Source organism: Mustela erminea, chromosome 10, assembly GCF_009829155.1.
Source record: "Mustela erminea isolate mMusErm1 chromosome 10, mMusErm1.Pri, whole genome shotgun sequence".
Classification (NCBI taxonomy): Eukaryota; Metazoa; Chordata; class Mammalia; order Carnivora; family Mustelidae; genus Mustela; species Mustela erminea.
In genome coordinates this window covers 64,294,552-64,311,612 of record NC_045623.1, presented here as the reverse complement: position 1 = coordinate 64,311,612, position 17,061 = coordinate 64,294,552, and the positions used below count along the sequence as shown (strand labels likewise).

At 38.6% G+C, this 17,061-nt stretch overlaps 1 protein-coding gene across 1 annotated transcript in view; it reads right to left on the bottom strand.

Annotated features, from left to right (window-relative positions):
* Positions 1-7,972: 7,972 nt before the first annotated feature.
* The window catches only part of FYB2 (FYN binding protein 2), a 122,484-nt gene continuing 113,395 nt past the window's right edge, over positions 7,973-17,061 (bottom strand). The window contains exons 17-21 of the mRNA XM_032303005.1: positions 15,676-15,762; positions 12,714-12,795; positions 9,252-9,408; positions 9,098-9,131; positions 7,973-8,850 (exon numbers count right to left, since the gene is read on the bottom strand). Of these exons, the coding sequence (XP_032158896.1) occupies positions 8,829-8,850; positions 9,098-9,131; positions 9,252-9,408; positions 12,714-12,795; positions 15,676-15,762 (382 nt within the window). The 3' untranslated portion in view covers positions 7,973-8,828. The remainder of the gene's footprint in view (positions 8,851-9,097; positions 9,132-9,251; positions 9,409-12,713; positions 12,796-15,675; positions 15,763-17,061) is intronic.

The following is a 17,061-nucleotide window of genomic DNA, read 5'->3' as shown; positions in this document are numbered from 1 at the left end:
TATTCTAGTTGCAACTTCTACCCCATTGCAGCTCTTGCCATCTCCCACCAGACACAGCATGGATTTTCCATCTGGGGGTGCCCCTTGTCCAGCTAACATACTTGCATATAAAGACTAAATTTCAGTGTCATTTTATCTGTAAAACATATCTTAATCTTGTAGGCATTTCATTCATATCTTGTTTGTTATCGCTGTTATTTATAATTTTGCCTATTTTCTTCTCTGAACTTTGAATACTTTGTTTTTTAAGTTCTTAATTACCCTGTACTCATCATGGCAAGTACACTCCTTAATCTCCATCACCTATTTCACACATCCCCCCACCCTCTTCCCTGCTGGTAACCATGAGTTTGTTCCCTAGTTGAAAGTCTGTTTCTTGGTTTGTCTCTTTTTTCCCCCTTCACTCATTTGTTTTTTTTCTCAAATTTGAGTGAATTTGAGTGAAATCATATGGTATTTGTCTTTCTTCATTTTAGTTCACTTGGCATTATACTCCCTAGCATTATACACATCATTGCAGATGGCAAGATTTTTTTATTTTTTTGGCTGAGTAATATCCACCACACACACACACACACACCCCTTCCTTATTCATTCATTGGTTGATGGACATTGATGGACATTTGGGCTTCTTCCATAATTTGGCTGTTGGGTGCATGTATCCTTTGATTTAATGTTTTTGTTTTCTTGAGTAAATATCCAGTAGTGTGATTTCTGGGTAATATAGTAATTCTATTTTGAACTTTTTGTGGAACCTTCATACGGTTTTCCACAAGGGCTGCGCCAGTTTGCATTCCCACCAACAGTGCATGAGGCATCCTTTTCCCCTACATCCTTAACAACACCTGTTGTTTCTTGTGTTGTTGATTTTAGCTATTCTCACAGGTATGAAGTGATATCTTATTATAGTTCTGATTTGCATTTCCCTGATGATGAGTAATGTTGAACATGCTGTCATGGGTCTGTTGGCCGTCTGTATGTCTTCTTTGGAGAAATGTCTGTTCATGTCTTCTGCCCATTTTTAAACTGGATTATTTGTTTTTGGTTTTGGGGGGTGACTTTATTAGTTTTTTATGTATTCTAGATATCAACTTTTTTTTAAGATTTTATTTATTCGACAGAGAGAGAAAGAGATCACAAGTAGGCAGAGAGGCAGAGTGGGGCGGGGGAGGCTCCCTGCTGAGGAGAGAGCCGGCTATGGGGCTCTATCCCAGGCCCCTGAGATCATGACCTAGGCTGAAGGCAGAGGCTTAACCGACTGAGCCACCCGGGTGCCCCTGGGTATCAACTCTTCATCAGGTATGTCATTTGTAAATATCTTCTTCCATTCTGTAGGTTGCCTTTTTGGTTTTTTGAGTGTTTCCTTCACTGTGGAGAAGCTTTTTATTTTGATGTAGTCCTAATGTTTAAGTTTTGCTTTTGTTTCCCTTGCCCCAGTAACATATCTAGAAAAAAGTTGCTATGGCCAGTGTCAGAGAAAGTACAGCCTGTGCTCTCTTCTGGCATTTTTATGGTTTCAGGTCTCACATCTAGGTCCTTAATCCATTTTAAGTTTATTTTTGTGTATAGTATAAGAAGATGGTCCACGGGCACCTGGGTAGCTCAGTGGTTAAAGCCTCTGCATTCGGCTCAGGTCATGATCCCAGGGTCCTGGGATGGAGCCCCATATCAGGCTCTCTGCTCAGCAGGGAGCCTGCTTCCTCTTCTCTTTCTCTGCCTGCCTCTCTGCCTACTTGTGATCTCTACCTGCCAAGTAAAAAAAAAAAAAAAAAATCTTTAAAAAAAAAAAAAAAAGAAGAAGAAGATGGTCCAGTTTCTTTCTTTTGCATGTTGCTGTCCCAACACCATTTGTTGAAGAGACCATCTTTTTCCTGTTGGATGTTTTTTTCCTGCTTTGTAGAAGATTAATTGACCGTGTAATTGTTGGGTTTATTTCTGGATTTTATATTCTTTTCCACTGATCTATGTGTCTGTTTTTTTATTCTTTGTTAAAATTCAATTTATTTAACATACACCTATTATTAGTTTTAGGGGTAGAATTCTGTGACTCATCAGTCGCATACAACAACTTCAGTTGCATACAACATACTAAGTGCCCTCCTTAATGCTTGTCTCTCAATTATCCCTTTCCCCATGCACCACCCCTCCCTTCCAACAACCCTCAGTTTGTTTCCTAGAGTTCAGTATCTCTTATGGTTTGCCTCCCTTTCTATTTTCATCTTATTTTACTTTTCCTTCCCTTCCCCTGTGTTCATCTGTTTTTTTTTTTTTTAATTCCACATGAATGAAGTCATCTGGCATTTGTCTTTCTCTGCCTGACTTATTTCACTTAGCATAATACCCTCTGGTTCCATCCACATTGTTGCAAATGGAAAGATTTCATTCTTTGATGAAATTTCATTCTTGATGGCTGAGTAATGTTCCATTGTATATATAGACCATATGTTTATCCATTCATCCATCAATGGATGTCTGGGCTCTTTCCATAAGTTGGCTATTGTGGATTTTGTTGCTACAAATGTTGAGTTATATGTGCCCTATCGAATCACTATGTTTGTATCCTTTGGTTAAATACCTGGTAGTGCAATTGCTAGGTCATAGGTAGTTCTATTTTTAACTTTCTGAGGAGCCTCCATAATGGCTGCACCAGTTTCCATTCCTATCAACAGTATAAGAGGGTTCCCCTTTCTCCACATCCTTGCCGACATCTGTCATTTCCTGAGTTAGTGATTTTAGCCATTCTGACTGATGTGAGGTGGTAGCTCATTGTGTGTGTGTATGTGTGTGGTTTTTTTTCCTACAGTGGTTTTGATTTTGTTTCCCTGATGCCGGGTAATATGGAGCATTTTTTCATATGTCTATTGGCCATTTGTCTTATTTGGAGAAACGTCTGTTTACGCCTCTGCTCATATCTTGACTGGATTTTTTTGTTTTTGGGGTGTTGGCAATAAGTTGTTGATAAGTTCTTTACCGATTTCTGGGTACTAGCCCTTTATCTGATAAGACATTTGCATATATCTTTTCCCATTCCGTAGGTTCCCTTTTAGTTCTGTTGACTATTTTCTTTGCATTGAATGTGTGTAGCTTTTTTTTATCTTGATGGAGTCCCAGTTGTTCATTTTTGCTTTTGTTTCTCTTGCGTTTGGAGACATGTCTACCAAGAAGTTGCTGTGGCTGAGGTCAAAGAGGTAGCTGTCTGTGTTCTCCTTTAGGATTTTGATGGATTCCTTTCTCACATTTAGGTCTTTTATTCATTTTGAGTTTATTTTTGTGTATGGTGTAGGAAAGTGGTCCAGTTTCATTCTTTGCATTTGGCTGTCCAGTTGTCCCAGCACTATTTGTTGAAGAGACTTTTTTCCATTGGATATTCTTTCCTGCTTTGTCAAAGATTAGTTGACCATATAGTTGAGGGTCCATTTCTGGGCTCAATTTTCTGTTCCATTGATCTATGTGTCTGTTTTTGTGCCAGTACAATACTGTCCTGATGATGACAACTTTGTAATACAGCTTGAAGTCCAGAATTATGATGCCTCCGCTTTGGTTTTCTTTTTCAACATTCCTTTGGCTACTCAGGGTCTTTTCCGGTTCCATACAAATTTTAGGATTGTTTGTTCCAGCTTTGTGAAAAAAGGTGATGGTATTTTGATAGGGATTGCATTGAATGTGTAGATTGCTTTGGGTAGCATAGACATTTTAACAATATTTGTTCTTCCAGTCCATGAACATGGAATGTTTTTCCATTTCTTTGTATCTTCCTCAATGTCATTCATAAGTGTTCTATAGTTTTCAGAGTTCCTTTACCTCTTTGGTTTTTTGGTGCAGTTGTTAAATAGGATTGATTCCTTGGATTTCTCTTTTTTTGCATCATTGGTAGTGTATAGAAATACAACTGGCCTCTGTGTATAGATTTTATGTCCTGTGACTTTCTGAATTCCTGTAGCAGTAGTAGCAAACTTTTGCTGAAGTCTTTTGCATTGTCTATTTATGTATCTGTTTTGGTGTCAGTTTTTGTTACTGTTTTGTTATACTACAGCTTTGTAATATAATTTGAAGTATGGAATTGTGACGTCTCCAGCTTTGCTTTGCTTTTTCAAGATTGCTTTGGCTAATTGAGATCTTTTGTGGTTCCATACAAATTTTAGGATTGTTTTAGTTGTGTGAAAAATGCTGTTGGTATTTTGATAGGGTTTGCATTAAATGTGTAGTATTTTGGGTAGTATAGACATTTGGGTAGTATAGACATTTCAACATTATTTGTTCCTCCCATCCATGAGCATGGGATGTCTTTCCATTTCTTTATGTTGTCTTCAATTTCTTTGATGAGTGTTTCATAGTTTTCAGAGTACAGATCTTTCACCTCTTTGGTTAGATTTCTTCCTAGGTATCTTATTATTTTTGGTGCAATTGTAAATGGGATTGTTAATTTCTCGTTCTGCTGCTTCATTACTGGTGTATAGAAATGCTACAGATTTCTGTACATTGAATTTGTATCCTGTGACTTTATTGAATTTATCAGTTCTAGCAGGTTTTTTTGTGGACTCTTTTGGGTTTTCTATATATAGCACTGTATCATCTGCAAATAGTGAAAGTTTTACTTCTTCCTTACTGATTTGAATGCCTTTTATTTCTTTCTTTTGTCTTATTGCGGTGTCCTTTAAAACCATTGTCTCCTTGATTTTCTGTTGATTTGTCTATTGATGTCAGTGGGGTGTTAAAAGTCCCTTGCTGTTATTGAATTGGTTAGTTTATGTTTTTTACTCACTGTTTTATGTATTTGGGTGATTCTGTGTTGGGTGCATAAATATTTATAATTATTGTAACTTCTCATTGGTTTGTCCCCTTTATGATTTTGTAGTGTCCTTCTTTGTCTCCTGTTACAGTCTTTGTTTTTAGAGTCTATTTTGTCTGATAGAAGCATGACTGCCCTGGCTTTCTTTTGACATCAACTTGCATGATGTTTCTCCATCCTTTGCTTTGTATCTGCAGGTGTCTTTAAGTCTAAAATGAATCTGTTATAGGCAAGACATAGATGGGTCTTCTTAAAAAAAAAAAAAAAAGATTTATTTATTTGGATGAGGGGAGAGAGGGAGAGAGAATTCTGAAGCGGATACCCTGCTGAGTGAGGAGCCACACATGGGGCTCAGTTCCAGGACCCTGAGATAATGACCCAAGTTGAAATCAAGAGTGAGCAGGTTAATGGACTGAGTTTCCCAGGCACCCCAGGTCTTGGGTGTTTTTAAATTTTTTATTCATTCTGTCATCCTGTGCTTTTTGTTTAGTCCACTTACATTCAAAAAACTATTGATAGATATGTATTGCCATTTTATTACTTGTTTTGCCGTTGGTTCTGAAGATTTCTCTGATCCTTGTCTTTCAGAATTTGCTGGCTTTCTTTAGTGATATATTTGGATTTCTTTTCTTTTTTTTGTTTGCATATTTATTAGTTGCTTTTGATTTGTGGTAACCATTAGTTTTGTGTGTAATATCTGCGTAGGGGGTCTATATTACGTTGATTGTCGTTTAAAGTTTGAACCCATTCTTGACCCCTTTCTTCCCCATGTTTTAGGTATTGTTGTCCTGCTGTACATCCTTCTATTTTGTGAATTTCTTGACCAGTTTTTCACAGAAATATTCATTTTTACCACTTTTGTCATATTGTCATTTTAGTCTTTCTGCTCAAAGAGTCCCCTTTAATATTTCTTGCAGGGCTGATTTAGTGGTCATGAACTCCTTTAGTGTTTGGGAAACTCTCTCCTCTATTCTGAATGATAGCCTTGCTGGTTAGAGAATTGTTGGCTACAGATTTTTCCCATTCAGCACTTTGCAAGCCAGAAGAGAATGGCATGATATATTCAAAGTTTCTATGAAAAAAAGTCCACTGATAGCCTCATGGGTTTCCATTGTATTTAAGTCCTTTGTCTTGCTGCTTTTACGAGTTTTAATTACATTATGTCTTGATATAGATCTGCTTTTGTTGGTGGTTCTCTGTGCCCATTTCCTTCCCCAGATTAAGGAAGTTTTCAGCTATTTCGTCAAATTCTCGACCTCCTTTTCTCTCTTTCTTCTGTGACTCCTAAAATATGACTGTTACTATGTTTGATGGAATCATTAAGTTCCCTAAGTCTGTTCTTGTTTTGTATATTTTTTCTTGTAGTCAGCTTGATTACTATCCCTGACTCTGTCTTCTAGGTCATTAATACATTCCTCTGCTTCCTCCAGCCTGCTGTTCATTCCACCAAACCTATTTCTCATTTCATTTATTGAGTCCTTTATCCCTTCTGTGTTATTCCTTATCTCTGTGTTAAGGATCTCACTGATGTCCTCCACTCTTTTCTCAAGTCCTGTATCCTGATGATTTTTGCTTTATATTCTCTATCAGGCATGTTACTTGTATCTCTTCTGCTTAGATTTCCAACCATGGCTTGTCCTTTTATTTGGGACAGATTCTTCTAATCATTTTGTCTAAGTCTCTATGCCTGTTTCTGTATTAAGAAAGTCAGTTACATCTCCTGTTCTTGAGGGTAATAGCTTTAAGAAGAGGTTCTGTAGTGTCCTGCAGTATAGTATCCTCTGTTCCCCAGGCCTGGTGCTTCTGGGAGTGTCTCCAGAACTCTGGCTGGTTTATCTTCAGGCCAGTTGTCTGCAGAGGTTCTCTTTGCCTGTTGTGGGCTGTGGCCCTGGGCTGAATGTTGTGTTTTTAACTAGAAATGAGACCTGTCACTGTTGCCACTGGAACTGAGGTCTCACAAAACTCCCAGGTTGGGAGATGGGATATTGCCAGGGATTTGGGCTGGTCTTCTGGGGGATGAGGCTTGCCGCCCTACTGAGGCAAGCAGACTAGGAAAAGTAGTTCTTCCAAGCTTGGGTAGGTGGGGGGGACTTGGTGTAAGCAAGTTAGGTAGTGAATATGGAGCTGTGCTGGTTCCTGCAGGTGGCTCTGTGCTTATGCTGAGGGGTGGGGGAGAGAAATGGCTGTATCAGTTCCTTTGTCCCTGGAGGGGTCTTCCCTGAATGCTCTCCTGAGACATGCTTAGAGCTAAGCAACTAACCTCCCTACTGTGTGCCTCAGGTGCTCTTCAGATGGCTGTTTCCACACTGCTCCTGCACTATCTGTCTCGCCCTCTCTCCAAGAGAAGCCCCAGTGTCCTCCATGCTCTCTCAGAGCCAAGCACACTGACCTTTAAAACTCCAGGCTTTAAGCCCTGCTGGAATTTGGCCCCACTCGCATTCCAAGCCACTTGCTCTGGAAATTCATCTTGCACTTTTTGACAAGACAACTGTGATTCTCTCCCCACCACAGAGGCCATGATCCATTTCTCTCCCAAGCTGTGTTTCCATACGTTCTACCTTCTTTGGTGTGGCCTCTTCTCTACCTTTAATTGTGGAATTTGTCCACTGGTCTTCAGATGGATTTCTGGGGTATTTAGGTTGATGTATTCATGGGATGAAACGAGCCTAGAGTTCTTGTATTCTGCCATATTCCCCTGTCCTCTATGAATACTTCTGCTACTTGGCTTTTATTGGTGAGTACCATTTGGAACATGAAAAAGAAGATAAAAGTACCTAGAAACTTAAAAAATAGTCTCACAGCAAACCCTAAGAGACTGTTAACTATAGAAAACAAACTGAGGCTTGCTGGAGGGGAGGTGGGTGGGATGATAGCATGAAGGAGGGCACGTGCTGTAACGAGCACTGAGTGTTCTATGCAACTGATGAGTCACTGACCTCTGCCTCTGAAACTAATACACTGTATGTTAACTGAATCTAAGAAAAAATTTTTAAAAGACTCACAGTATAAAGAATGAGGTCATGGGACTAATTCCATCCCTTGAAGGCAAAGAACAGAGCAAAGCGGTGCCTGGATGGCTCGTTGGTTAAGCATCTGACTCGGTTTCAGCTCAGATGGTGATCTCATAGTTGTGAGACAGAGCTCTGTGTCAGGCTTCATGCTGAGTGTGGAGTCTGTTGGAGACTTTTCTCCCTCTCCCACTTGTGCTCTCTCTCTAAAATATACAAATCTTAAAAAAAAAAAAAATGGAGCAAAATTGTTCAGTTTTTCAGTGTTGAAAATGCCAACATTTTTTAAAACAGCTGTATGCCCCCGTAGAATGTATCTCCTGGCTAGGCAGTTATTTACAGCTCCATCTCATTTTTTCTTAGGTGTTCAGGCATAGAATTATTTTTCTTACTTTGGACAACAGGATGTTTTAAATTGACAGCGTATGTATATTATTTAAATTGTGTTAAATATATTCAGGCTCTTCATTTTGGAATAAATTACTATTTAGCATGCTGTTCCCAAAAGGAGCCAATATTGAACAGCATTGATATTTTTGATTAAGGATACTTATAGACTGAGCCATAATTACATTTTAAGATTATACCTTAAATCTGAGTATTTTAAAGACCTTGGTTACACTATTTACTTCTCAGAAGTAAATGCAATTTAAATGCACAATATCTTCTGGAAATTATAAACATTCATGTGCTAATATTAGAAGGAAACTAACCATCTGCACAGCTGCCTAGGTGCCATAAGGCCTGATTTCCAACTTGGGCTATGGCTCACTAAATAGATGCTCAAATGCTAACACACAGTGTTTCATACTCTCTTGAGTCAGCAGTGAAACAGAGACTGACGTAGACATTGAAAGATAACCATTTAGGAGTAAAACCAATATCTGAATGTGGAGGGTTTGTTTTTCTCTTCTCCGTTTCCACAGATCCCCCATCCCATTTGACATGCCAATTGAACCTGAGGTGAGGCAGGTCTGAGCTCTCAGACTAGTCCTTACTAGTGCAGCCCCTGCCATTGGAGCTTGATCTTCCTAAGGTGACCAGCCTTGATGCCTGAGAAGACAGAAAAGTAGAGGCCAATGGAGTAGTGAGTGGCAGATTTCTTACCCAGTTTGATCATTATACTCTGTAGAGAAGTCATAATGTACTCAGGAGACAAGAATAAAGTCTCTTCCAAAGTCATCCCTAAAACTTCCTAAATTAAAATAAATTCAGTAGTCTTTCTTTGAGACTAATGTACACAACAGTGCATTAAGTTTTTTAGAATTCATGATTTGTAGTATAAAAGCAAACCACTTACTTGAAATCTAGATGTTCAATCAGTACATATCCATCTGTAGAAACAAAAATCACCATTACTAATCTGAAAGTTATAGCCAGAATGCTGCAAGAATGCTTTGATATTTTTCTTTTAAACAGTGACATATTTTATGTGTGATAAGCCAGCAACTTACATTTGCCTTTGGAATTGCGACAAATCACTAGATTTTCTTCAGTGGTATCAATGACTTGCAGTTCTTCTCCAGGGGTTATTGGCAAATCGAATATTCCATTCCTTGAATTACTGGAACATGCCACTGCTGTGTTGATGACAGTAATCTCTTTGTCATACTGAAAGAAGAAATTACTAATCAGACTGTGTGTGCAGTTTTTATTCTAACAAAATCAATGGAGGATGTAAGATAGTAACCTCAAACTCAAAATACTAAATATTAAATAACCTCTAAAGGAATAGGAAAATAGTAGTAAAATGCTACAATCTTACATTTAATTTGGCACAGTCATATTTTCAAAGTGTTTTCATACTTCTTATCTAGTTGTACCAGAATGAATTCCAGTGGATGAGATATTTATAACATGGGTATATATTAATTTCCATGGATGTTAAGTGTTCCAGTAATAAGGATATCACCCCACTCAGGAATGGGGAAGTTTAAAAAAGAGGGAAAGAAAAAAACCTCCTTGTGTATAGCGCTTTAGAGTTTATAATGTCCTTACATACCTAGCATTTTTTTTTTAAAGATTTTTTTTATTTGTCAGAGAGAGAGTGAGCAAGAGCGAGCATAGGCAGACAGAGTGGAAGGCAGAGTCAGAGGGAGAAGCAGGCTCCCTGCGGAGGGCAAGGAGCCCGATGTGGGACTCGATCCCAGGACGCCGGGATCATGACCTGAGCCGAAGGCAGCTGCTTAACCAACTGAGCCACCCAGGTGTCCCCATACCTAGCATTTTTAAGTGGCCCTCTTTCTACTCTTCCTCTCTGGGTGGGCTTATATATAAAGTAGAAGGTATAGGGGGCAATTCCCACTCTTCTGGTGTCAGAGACAGGCATTTGTGAAAAAACTGATGAGAAATTCAATTTATGACCTTAAAGGAGGTTTTCTTCTGTATGATAAACTAGCCAGCCTATGCAACTCTAGGTATATTACCTTCTAATGGACTGATATCTGTTGACTCAGAAAAAGTTCCACAATACAAAGCTTATATTTACAGATGTGTACTTAACCAAATTAGGGTGGCCAGACATCTCCCTCTGCTTAGGACAGTCTGCTTATATTTAGTGTCTCTACACATACTTAGAATTAGGATTAGGTATGCCTTTTTCCACTCTCAGAAATGTGCGGAGTTTGAATGATAAAATACATCATTCTATACCAAATGGGATCTGATCCACAAGATAGATTTTTCTTTTGTCTAACAAAGTGATAGCTTCCTCACTGATTGATTTCTTACCCTTTTCCAGGCCATTGTTCATTATGAATACAGTGATTTCTTAAAATGAAAATTAATTAGGTCATTTTGCTTTTTGTCAAATTCTAAAGATTCTTCGTTGCTTTCATGATGAGATCCACATTCTCAGCTTGACATTCAGGTTCTTTGGCATATGGTCATTTCCCATGCTCCCATTTCTGTCCCATTACGAAGTCACATCAAGCTATATGATGGTCCTGAATATACCAGCTACCTTTTATACTTACCGGCCAATGCTCATGTGGTTTTCTCTGCCCAAAACACTTTTTTCCTCTTAAACCACTTCTCATGAAGACTTAAACAACAGCAATGTATAATTTTCTGTTTAACTATACTTTGTATATACTCCTATTACAGTATTTAATAAACATATTATCTTACAATGAAGATGGAAGATAGTTTTATTCAACCTTGTACTCTTAATGCCTAGCACAAATGAGGCACTAAACTTTTGTGATTTGAGCTGAATAAAATTACTAATGTGGCATAGTTTTTCTAATGATATATAAGGAAAAGTCACCACAGGTAATAAGGAAGAATGGAATCATACACACGAGATATGAGACAGTCACAAAATGAGAAAAGCACTAAATGGAATGTAAGGTCAATTCAGCAAGTAATTGTTACACTAATGCTTCTCAATTAATAATATCACAGTTGTGGGTGCCTGGGTGGCTCAGTGGGTTAAAGCCTCTGCCTTCGGCTCAGGTCATGATCTCAGGGTCCTGGGATCGAGTCCCACATCAGGCTCTCTGCTCAGTGGGGATCTTGCTTCCTCTTTTCTCTCTCTCTGCCTGCCTCTCTGCCTACCTGTGATCTCTCTCTGTCAAATAAATAAATAAAATCTTTATAAAAAATAATATCACAGTTGCAGTAAATAATTTCATATCATGGCTTCTAGATATAACAGCTCTAATCAGCTTTGGTCCAAAGCAAGAGTTATTAATGATTATGAGGGATTTGTGTATATTCTTTTTTAGTTCAGTCCAAAAACATATTTGGACATTTACAAAGGTACTTTTATTCTGCTCTGCACATGGATATAAAGATAACCCTGTCCTCCAAGAGCTCATAGTTTAATTGGTGAACACATAATTGCCATAATGTTAATGCTTATGATAAGCTCAGATATAGAGGAATATAGAGGAAGAGGAATTTCCTTAATGAGCAATGTGGGTCAGTCTTCCTGGAGGAGAGGAGATGCCTTGATGGGTGTTGATAAGTGAATGAAAGCTAGTCAGATGGGGAAAAGTAGTAAGAGTATCACCAGGTAGTTGGAGCAGACCAAGTAAATGCCTGGAGGAAGGGAGTAGCAGGATAGGGACTGTAGTGGATATTCACAGAAGGGACAGAACTGAAGAGTTTTTGCCAAAGCCTGAAGTGCAAGGTGAAGAACAGCAGGAAATAAAACCTGAAAGACAAGAAGTTATGAAATGAAGAGCTTTTTATATCATGTTAAGAAGCCTAATCTTGACCCATTTCATAATGGGGAGCAGTAGTGACGTGGAGAAATTCTGTGAGCAGAATGTCCACATTCTCTCTCTCAATCCAGTATCTGGGACCTGGGAGCTATTCAATATGTTTCTTAATTTTCATGGTGACAGTATATGAAATTATAAGGAAGGACTGTTTGAACCTTGGAATTGAGGAAATAATCCATGGATTCATAATGACAGAAGAAGTTAAGAAACTTCAGATAACTGCTTCCTTCATTCACTTGTTTCATTTGTTTATCTCGTCATTCAGTCACTCACTGAATTCTATGTGGATATGTCAGGAGGTAGGAGCAAACTTGAATGAGACAAAATCTTTACTCAGACAGTACTTGAGTTTAGCTCAGAATACACACACATACACAGGCTGTGTTATAAACAGACCAGTGTTAGAACAGATATGTGTTTAACAGATAAAATGTGCTTAATTACTTTCCCAAGAAGAGTGGGTGACAGTTGAACAGAGCCTTAAGAATTACTTAGTTTTTCCAGACAGAGGGGATAGCAGGTATAAAGGCATGATAATATAAGAATGCATCAGGAAAAAACATTATCAACTCTTTAGTTTGGGTCCTATCTATCCCAGAGGCAGAGGTGCAACACTTGTAGGATCTTTAGTAATACTAAAAGCTAGGAATTTCTGTTTATAACTTTTACCTTCAGAGAAGAACATACCTCAAATTGTTCTCTAAAACGTTTTTCTTCTTTTTCCATCCTCATCTTTTCTAAGTTTTGCTTCTTGGTTCGGAAGAAATTTCTAGAACATAGAATGGCAAGAAATATGGAGGTCAGGTTAAGTGTACCATAATAAAACTCTTAAGTTCCCAAATCTGTAAACTAATGCTACTTCAGGATAAATTCAGGTATAATTTTGTATATATATACTTTTATATAAAATCATATATATATATATATATATGGGTATTTGTAGTGATTATGTACATAACACATATTTCGAGTAGAGTGTCAGAACAGTTGAACAGCATAAGTAATACCAATTGCTTTTTCCTGTAGTTAAAAAGGCTGTGTGGGCACCTGGGAGGCTCAGTTAATCATCTGCCTTCAGCTCAGGTCATGATTCCAGTGTCCCGGGATCAAGCCCCACATCTGGCCCCCTGTGAAGCAGGAAGTCTGCTTCTCCTCTACCTCTCCACCCACCCTGCTCGTGCTTTCTTTTTCTCTCAAATAAATAAATGAAATATTAAAGTAAAAATGTTGTGGGTTTTTTTTAATACCAAGATAATAATTAGGGATAAAATGAAATTGGGTAAGCAATTTAAGTTAAACAAAAAACTCCTCTGAATCAGGATTCAAAGTATAATTAGCTTGTTCAAAAAATCATAAATCTTTGTATTTCAATCAGAGAACTGTTCTATTTGCTGAATTGTTCTGGAGAAGATTAAGAAAGTAAAGTAAGATACCACAAAATAAGTGCAAAATTGTCAGCACGTAAAAGTTGATAGATAACCCTACAGCAGAGGCCGATCACACTCTTAATCCTCCCTTTTCTTCCTTCCTATTCTTCACATAGGGGTTGGTGCTTTTGTAGCAGTTCAATATATTGACAGAAGGAAAAAAGCAAGTCCTGTTAGTTTTATTCAGAAGTGTCTCCTACATCTTTTTCATTCTGTCCCAAGATTATAGCCACTGCCACATTTTCACTTCTTACCTGAGATACCTCTTCCTCTTGCCTCTCCTTCCTCAAATCCATCTGCATACTTGCCTCCAGAGTCATCTTTCTAAAATGTAATTGATGTCAAGCTTTTGCTTAAAACTTTGTCTCTAGTGCCCACAAGATAAAGTCAAATTCCTTAGCGTGATACACATGGCATTTTATAAGCTAGCCCCAATCTACCTTTCAAGCTTCTCTCTCTCCCTCTCTCTCTCTTTCACACACACACACACATACACACACGTCTATGTTAGAACATCTTAGAAAGTGGGCTATCATTTCTATGCCTTTGTAGCTGGGATATCCTTCTCCAACTTCTCTGAAAATTTGTCATTTTTGTTTCATAAAAAGATTATAAAAGGGTTGAACTAACCTAGAATGCATTTCTTACTGGTGGAACAAGTTACGGCAGAAACCATTTTAAGGGGTACCTGGGTGGCTCAGTGGGTTAAAGCATCTGCCTTCGGCTCAGGTCATGATCCCAGGTCCTCGTATTGAGCCCCACATTGGGCTCTCTGCTCTGTGGGGAGCCTGCTTCCCCCACCCCCCGCCTGCCTCTCTGCCTACTTGTGATCTCCGTCAAATAAATAAATAAAATCTTAAAAAAAAAAAAAAAAAAGGAACAAAAAGCACTCAAAATTAATATAACAATCTACAGGAATATGATAGCTCCAATATCACATTTCAAAATTTGCCATATTTTAAAATTTATCCAGTTGAAAGTAAAAGTAAACTATAATATCAGTTTGTTATAAGAAAAAAAGCACTAGGGGCACCTGGGTGGCTCAGTGGGTTAAGGCTCTGCCTTTGGCTCAGGTCATGATCCCAGGGTCCTGGGATCGAGCCCCGCATCGGGCTCTCTGCTCTGCGGGGAGCCTGCTTCCTCTTCTCACTCTCTCTGCCTGCCTCTCTGTCTACTTGTGATCTCTGTCAAATAAATAAATAAAATCTTTAAAAAAGAAAAGAAAAAAAGCACTAGAAAATTGTTTCCTGAAAGACGTATGTGTACATTGAAATACTAAACTTTTTTTTTCTGGAGAAGTGTCAAAAATTTCATAGATAGTTTCTCTCTTGAAATTCTGTTTTGGTATGCTATATAAAATTATGAAGTTTAAGGTGGGAAGATGCTTTTGTAGTCTACATCTTTTGAACTTGGGGAAAGTAAATTACATCAAGTCTAAGCCCAAAGAAAATAAGGTTATGGGAAAGGCCATCCTGTGCCATCCCCTGTGTTTAAATATGTTATAGACAGATGTCTGATTTCTTTTGGGCTTCCCCTTTAAAACTTTTCTAAACAGGTTTCCCAGAGCAGACGGACCACACAGTGTTCCCAGTTCAATGGCTATTTAAACAAGGATTTCCCCAAGACAACTGTTAAAAGTATCTCAGATCCTGTACCCTGTGCTCCAGAGCACAGATCACATAGTAACCACCTGAGACAGTAAAAACAGCACCTCCTGCAACAGTCAGCTGGAAACTTGAATCACAAGAATGAAGGTTTGATCATGAGTTGATAAAACATTCTTTTTTAAATTCTAACATTAATATAGTCATAACTAAAATTGTGTTTTAGGGAAATTAGTCTTGTTATATGATCGTATTTCTCAAAGTTTAAGTTCCAACTGGTGTATTATTTAAATTCCATCTATAGGGGAAAAGTTCATACAGCCTAAAAGAAGACAAAGTTTTTTCATCACTTGATAATGGCTGGCTTAAAATCTTTCCTACTCCCTATCTACCAAAGTCTGGATGATGACAAGAGAAATGTGTGTGGCACTTTACATTTTCTTTTTTTTCTTTTTTCTCTTTTAATCCTTTCAACTATAGTGATGTAGGTGCTATTATTCTCATTTTATAGATCAGGAACTTGACAATCAAATTTAATGACTTGCCTAAAGTCACACAGCTCTATGAGGTATAAATTTCAGCAGATTAGCAGTAATCTAAGTATACCTGTGCTCCTACCTTTCTGATTCTTCAGCACCTTTTCTCTCTTTCTTTTCCTTTGCCATCAAAAACTTGGGTTTCCAAGTTTTTAGTTTATTTTCATCTCTAAGGAGAAAGACGTTTTGAGCAAGTAAATATTTAACTGAAACTTTTGTGGAAACATCAGTACTTTTTGGACAATAAGGCTTTATTTAAAAAATGTTAAAACATCACCTAGAAGTATATTTGGATAATCCATGTCAATATCAGGTTGTATATATCTTAAGCTTTGTAATATATCATCTTTGTGGTAACCACTAAACTCTGCTATTGTGGCTGTATTTACAAAAACAAGTGGCCAGCTGTTTTGGCCCATAGACCATAGTTTGCTGACCCCTGATGTGTGGTGATCCAAATTTGAAACCAGAAGCAAGATCAACCTGCTTATAATCACATTTCCCCTCCTGAGCCTCAGTGTCTTTGCCTCTAAAACATGAATAATATTAACCACGACCATGAGATCAGATAAATCTAGTGTTTAGCACTAGCAGAAAAGGATAGAGGGAGGAGCTGGGGAAGATGGCAGAGTAGGAAGACCTTAAGCTCACCCTGTCACATGGATCAACTTAGATAACATCTACATAAGTGTAAATAACCCAGAACATGATTTGAAGACTGGCAGAACAGACTTCACAGCTAAACATAAAGAAAAACCCATACTGAAGAGTGTAGGCAGGTCAGAGTCACTGTAGGGAACTAAACAGACCCTTAGGACTGTACACAGGAGGGAGGGATGCTGTAGGCATGGAGAAAAGAAAGAAACAGACACTCCAGGCAATAGGGAGGGTGAACCCACACCCCAATATTTGGCTTTAAAAACCAGAGAGGCTAAATTTCATGAGTTCTTAAAATCAGTGGGGCTTAATATCTGGAACTTCAAAAATCAGCAGGCTCAATCTGGGAGAACCAAAAGGACTAGAGTAAGTGGAGTCCTTGCCCTTAAAAAGAAAGCAAAACAAACAGCTCCAAGGAGATATAGGCTAGAAGCAGCAGTTTGAAAAATGCCTAGGGCAAGCAGGAGGGAGAGTTGTTTGTCAATATCTGAACAGGCACTGGAGGGATAAGAATCTTCTCCAGAAACAAAGGAGCAGGCAGGCATCATTTCCTCCCCTGCTGCCTAGCTTTGACACCACTGGGAACCAGTGCTGTGAACAGTCTCCACCTAGCTTGCTAACACCACTCACCTGCCCCCATGCACTTTTGGGGATCCACCCCCTCCAACCTCTCCTACCTCACCCTAGAGGTTGCAGGTCCCCTCCCATGGCGCAAGGGGGGAGACCTTGCTGGCACTGCACCTACCCTTCTCCTGTGAACATGCCCCCCTCCCCCCGCCATATGCACTTGGCTGAAGCCTGGCAGTGTGCA